General features: G+C 42.8%; 1 protein-coding gene across 3 annotated transcripts in view; it reads left to right on the top strand.

Moving 5' to 3' along the window:
- The first annotated feature begins 215 nt into the window (after positions 1 to 215).
- Positions 216 to 6,403, top strand: part of RTN3 (reticulon 3) — a 54,958-nt gene continuing 48,770 nt past the window's right edge. For 2 of the 3 annotated variants that reach the window (XM_012665462.1, XM_012665463.1), the window contains exon 1: positions 220 to 495. In XM_012665462.1, coding sequence (XP_012520916.1) covers positions 351 to 495 — 145 coding nt within the window. In that variant the 5' untranslated portion in view covers positions 220 to 350. Of the gene's footprint in view, positions 496 to 6,403 lie in introns of all 3 variants that reach the window. The other variant, XM_012665464.1, reaches the window with a different exon arrangement.

The following is a 6,403-nucleotide window of genomic DNA, read 5'->3' as shown; positions in this document are numbered from 1 at the left end:
GCGTCTGGTCCCCGAGGGGGGCGCGCCCAACCCCGGCGGCGCGCGGGGCGCGGCGGGAGGCCAGTTTCGCCCCTCCTTCCCTGCAGGAGCGCGGAGAGACAGTTCTTGCGCCTGCGCCCTGCGTTTCTGCGCGCTTCGGCACCCGCGCGAGGGGCGTCTGTGCGCGTGCGCGTTCGCGCTCCCGCCCTGTAGCTGTGCTCGGCTGAGTCAGTCAGTCTGTCGGAGTCTGTCTTCGGAGCAGGCGGAGTGAAGAGACTTCGAAGAGCCAGCTGCCCGATTATTCTATTTCCCCTCCCTCTCTCCCGCCCCAAATCTCTCTTCACCCTTCTCCGGCCCTTGCTCGCATAGCCATGGCGGAGCCGTCGGCGGCCACTCAGTCACCGTCCATCTCCTCGTCGTCCTCCGGGGCCGAGCCGTCCGCGCCCGGCGGCGGCGGCGGGAGCCCGGGAGCCTGCCCCGCCCTGGGGGCGAAGAGCTGCGGCTCCTCCTGTGCGGGTGAGGCGCGCGGGGGAAAGGCGGGCGAGGGCCAGGGGACTGCGAGGGATTAGGACGTGGGGGCAGGAGGAATTAGCCTCGACTACTGACGGCTTCAGCCCCGGGGGACAAGCGTTTGGAAATTGGGCAAAGGGGGAGGGGAGCATAAGGTCGTGCAGGCGGTGAGGAAATAACGGGGTGTGGGGAAAACAGGTTGGGGGCGGGGAGGCCGTCTAGAGAGTGGGTGTTGGCGCCGAGACGGGGCAAGTGGGGAAAAACACCAGCTTACGGGAGGGTTGGATAAAGTGGAGAATTGATCCGTCCATATGCCGAACCGTGTTCGGGGAGGCGAAAGCCCTCTGAACCGGGGTGATTTAGTGGAGGATTAGAGAGGTTGAGAGCACTGGGGCAGGTGGGTCGTGGGAGAAATGATTCGTCACGATTTTGAGGGAATGGTGGCGAAAGGGTTGCATGGCAGATTTGCAGACAGGTGTTGACATAATCAAACACTTGGATTAGTCCTCAAAAAAATTTTGGAGGGGTTGCCCAAGGGGAGCATGAGGAAGTTTAATGGAAGCATGTAGCCCATTTCTTTACTGTTTTCGGCTAGACTCTATGAATGCCCGATTTTTCTTAGGCTCCGAGGTGGAAGGAGGCGTGATGAGAATAGCTCTGGGAAGATTTGGGAGGGAGCTGATGGTCCAAGATGGATCCGTGGCTGTATCTGCAACACAGCCTGCTCTTCACTGGCGCTGCGTGGGGGTGGGGACGTGCAATCCGTCGCTTATATTCTAGAAGATAATAAATAGAGTCATGCCAAGCCATCAACGTGTTTTGATTTCATGTTTTCTGTGGGCCGTTGTTGATGGAAGTGTAACAAAAGGAGTTGTTTACTGCAGAAAGGGGGAGGGGGAGAAAATTCAGACAAAGCAGGGGCTGGTTGAACCCCCTTCTCCCATCTCTGTGAAAGACTAGGAGGGAAGCTGCAGGCCTCCTTTAGTTTCCATTGTATATGCGTCTGCCTGTTGGTGGGAGCTGGCTGGCAAGCTGTCCTTATGCAGAGATCTGCAGTGCAGATGCCTTCTTGAGGGAAAAAAATGCACCATGAGCAGGTGGTGGTTATTAAAGGAACTGAGTCGTTGAGGGGGAAAAAAACGTTCTGTCAAAGGAAGGGCCATAAACTCGGGAGAGTACAGATAATTTTGCTCTATTTAGTTATGTTAAAGGATTTTGAGAGGTTTTAAAATGCTTCCTTGTCTCCTTTGCCAGAATCTTGGGTCGATTGTTCTAAAGAACATATAATTTCCGATCTTCGCCTTCAATATATTCTCCACATGTTTTTCTAACAATGGATTTCCACCTGTCTAAGAGCTTTGGAGCCCTGCTGAATTTTCCAGTGTGGTTATGGCCATTTTAGTAGAAACAGGCAGTATCAGAGGAAGCTTCTGCAGATAAAAGAATGAGGCAGCAAATTTGGAACCCGTGTTCTCTTTAAACCACCAGTGTTTCTCCTCCAAATTTTTGTGTTCTGGGCTAAGGTCCAGATGAACAGCAGCTTCCTTATAACTTAGCAACTTGGTTTCTTGGCTTACTGTTTGGAATTGGCCCTTTTGTGCATACCTTTTGATTTTTCTTGATTTTCAATTTTTGATTCAGACCTAAATTTTAGGAATTGGCCCTTTGTGGTCAAGATAAGACAGATGTTAAGCATTGAATTCTAGTTAGCAGGCATTAAAATTTAGTCCAGGGCCAGATGCAGTGGCTCATATGTGTAATCCCAGCACTTTGGGAGGCTGAAGTGGGAGGATTGCTTGAGGCCAGGAGATTGAGACCAGCCTGGGCAACATATCGAGACGCAGTCTCTATAAAAAATAAAAAATAATAAATATAGTGGCATGTGCCTGTAGTCCCAGCTCCTCTGGAGACTGAGGCAGAATTGTTTGAGTCCAGGAGTTTGAGGTTGCTGGGAGCTATGATGATGCCATTGCTCTCTAGCCTGGGTGACAGAGCAGACCCTGTCTCAAAAAAAAAAATTAGTCCTAACATTTACAACCAAATGATGAAATCATTTGATAATCAACATTTTTATTCTTTTAATGCACTTATGAAAGAGTTGGCTCTTTTAATAGGCCAATGAAATAAGAGTATTTTGTGCACAGACACATACACCACTGCCATCGAGTGGACCCTAAATTGGCAATATAAATTTAATAACATAACATATTTGTTTGGCTTATGTCTCTGATATCACTTCCCCTTGTCACAATTCTTATTTATTTATTATTGGCTTTACTTTGCTTATTTTTTGCACTCTTCTTTATGATAGTGGCAAAGGTGCTAAAACTATGCATTTTGCCAAAAATAGTGGAATTTATATTCTGTAATCATGTTCCAAATACCTGGGTTTGCATTACATTTCCTAATAGTATTAAATGCCTCAGTTTTCACACGTTATTTCTTAGTAAAATTTTATTACAGAATTTGTATTTCTTTTTTTTTTTTTTGAGACAGAGTCTCACTCTGTTGCCCTGGCTAGAGTGAGTGCCGTGGCGTCAGCCTAGCTCACAGCAATCTCAAACTCCTGGGCTCAAGCAATCCTACTGCCTCAGCCTCCCAAATAGCTGGGACTACAGGCATGTGCCACCATGCCTGGCTAATTTTTTCTATATATTTTTAGCTGTCCAATTAATTTCTTTCTATTTTTTTAGTAGAGACGGAGTCTTGCTCTTGCTCAGGCTGGTCTCGAACTCTTGAGCTCAAACAATCCACCCGCCTCGGCCTCCCAGAGTGCTAGGATTACAGGTGTGAGCCACCGCGCCCGGCCCAGGATTTGTATTTCTTAGATCAGCTGTAGACACTTTATCACTATTCACATTTAGAATGGTGTCTCATATAAAGAAGTGCTTTATAAGTATTTGTTCAGTAAATCATCAAATTTATGAGCTGGAAAGATACACCTGAAAAATAAACAGATATTCTATCTTAAACTCTTATCTATTGAAAATGTGCATTAATATTGTCTAAAAAGCACTAATACAATGTTGGTGGGCCCAGTGCAGGATCCTCATTTGTTGGGTCACTACTTGAATGTAAAAGTTTACTTAAGGTACTGCAATGTATTGCAGAAGCCTTTCCCCCTTGCAGAATGATTTCTCCATCTCACAGAGGAAATGTCAAGCTTTTGCAACACGAAAATAAGGTGAAGTTTCCTCTTCTAAAACTTACTGAAAATGTAGATGCCAAAAAATTACCTCGATTGTTTAAAAAAATCTGCAAGTGTTGCTGTCAGCCTCAGATTCGTGTTCTTTCATCAAACTCCTCTTGGTTTTAGTTAAAGAAGAGTAAGCAATTGCTTGGTGTCCTGTAGAAAACAGTTTTGTCTTGATTGACCTGTCCAGTGCTGAATTTTAGAAATATTTGTTCATACGTACAGATAGAGAATGAGTGATGGCAGTCTCTGGTCCAGTGCCTTAGGTACTAATGCAACCAGCAATGTAGTATGCTTAGAGAAGAGGTCAGGGGCCAGGATAGCTTCCCAGATTTCTGTCTTTGAAGGAAACTGAAGACTTCAAAGGCAGAAATTTGAGATTGAGATAAAAGGGACTGAAATATTTAGTGTTCTTTTCAGAATGAGAGTTTTTATTAGACATCAAGTATAGATAATATGTCTGTTGTCTGAACTTTAAAACCGCTTTAGTAGTTTACTATTGATATGTTGAAATTCTGTAACTTGCTAGAAACTGCTTTTTCTTTTTTAGAAACTGCTCTTTATTGTTATGAAAATCATGATGCCAAAATAAAGCCACATTTCATAAGTCTGTTTATAGAAGTTAGCTCAAAGCAAAAACAGCTTGAGCAATTACAAAAAAAGGTTTTGCTTTAAATATTTCTTTCCTCACGAAACTTAGTTCTGTGTACTTTTTGTGGCATCATTTCACACTTTGTTCTAACATATCAATCAAATGTAAGTATATAAGTTGTGTTTCCAAGTAATCCTTAAATAAAAAGAAATGTGACCACCTGTTCAACAATGTCATAATCTGTGTATTATATTCATGTCAGATTATCAGTGGCAGTATAATAACATGGTGATAAAAACACAGATCTGAGCCACAGAGATGCCTAGATTTCAGTCCTTGCCCTGTCTCTTAATAATTGTGTGACCTGTCTATGGCCATACCACCCTGAACATACCTGATCTCGTCAGCTAAGCAGGGTTGGGCCTGGTTAGTACTTGGATGGCAAAGAAAAGAAAAAAATTGTGTGACCTTGTGCAAATCCTGAACCTCAGTTTCCTTGACTTTATTTATGACATTAAGCTGCCACCCCCTTCCACTCAGGTGGTCTGTTAAAGAGGTAGGAGGAGGAGCCAAGACGTTTCCTAGATGGCTTGGCATGATATCACTGTGCTTAAATATTTTCTGCAGCATCCTGACCATAATAAATACTGTTATGATACATTATGAAATGCCTGTCCATGTGGAAGCAAGAGTACAGGAAACAGCAAGAGTAGTTATGTCAGTGTGGTCTACGGATGCCTGCTGACTTGGATTGTTTTTATTCCCCAGAAATAAAAAGTTTATTCCAGTGATATTTGATTGATTGATTAATTGGAGACACAGTGTCGCTCTGTTGCCTGGACTAGAGTGCAGTGGCATCACCATAGCTCATTGCAACTTCAAACTCATGGGCCCCAGCAATCCTCCCACCTCAGCCTCCCAAGCAGCTGGGACTAAAGATGTGTTACAACGCCCAGCTAATTTTTGTAGAGACATCTGGAACTCCTAGCCTCAAGCAGTCATCCCACCCCAGCCTTCCAAAGTGCTAGGATTATAGGCATAAGTCACCACTCCCAGCCTCAATTCTGTTTTCTTTTATTGTCAAATTCACAATTAATTGAACCACTCTGATCAGATTGAACAACCAGTCTACATATATTTAACAGGTGCATCTTTACCCTAAATTGACATCTCTAGGGGGTTGTTTACTAAGTTGCTGGTAAGAGTGTCAGTGTTTTTATTTTTAGTGTTTCAGAGATGATATGAAAACAAAATAAAACTAATATTATTGCTTTTATTGAATTCTGCTGTGAGGAAATTATATATTAGTCCTGGTATAGGAGTCACCTGTCTAATCCTGTGCATGTTTCAAGCACTTGTAAAGTGAAGTTTGGTAGTGTAGGACTTGGTGACATGTCATTGAAGGGAAAAGGGAAAGTTAAGCTTTCCAGTTTTGTTTGAGGCCAGCGTTTGTTCTGCAGAAAAGGCATTTCTCTTTAGACTAGCCATAATCATTGAATTTACCGTTTTTGTAATGCTGAGTAAAATTACAAAGGCTGCAAATAAGTAGGTTTTGTAATATAAATGATTAAGCATGCATATTAGTTTCTGTCATTTTTTTTCTTACAAGCCGCATCAAGGGATAAGTATGCATATTTGTTGTGTGTACTTGGCTTATAGTTTGTGTTCATCTTTATTGTTAATAATGAATTTAGCCTCCTAAAGTAGACAGACTTGTAAAAAAAAGTGTCAATTTCCATAGTGAACTCTTTAGATAAAAATTACCAAGACGATATTTTGTTCATTTATAATTAACTGATTCAGAAGTTGCCCAGAAAACCGACTTACCTTTTATTCTATTCATTTATAACAGCTATTAATTCTAGAGTTATTTTGGACCATATGGTATGCTGTAGATGTTTTGAAAGACGTGTGTATGTTAAATAAGTTTAGCTATAATCAATATTGCTTGTGATCGCATCATTGAAGTCTTTTACTGCGTATCTGTGACTTACGAGTATGTAAGACATGTTACTCTGTGATATTGCAGCTTCAGAGAGAATCTCTTTCAGTACTGTAATAGGGCTTGTATTTCCATTTTACCTATGGGAGGGGGGCTCACTCTTGTGATGGTTTTTTTAAATTTCAAA

The sequence above is a fragment of the Propithecus coquereli genome, unplaced genomic scaffold, assembly GCF_000956105.1.
Source record: "Propithecus coquereli isolate 6110/MARCELLA unplaced genomic scaffold, Pcoq_1.0 Scaffold120, whole genome shotgun sequence".
In the NCBI taxonomy this organism is placed as follows: Eukaryota; Metazoa; Chordata; class Mammalia; order Primates; family Indriidae; genus Propithecus; species Propithecus coquereli.
Note: the sequence above shows the minus strand (reverse complement) of the source record. Positions and strands in the feature narration are given on the sequence as shown.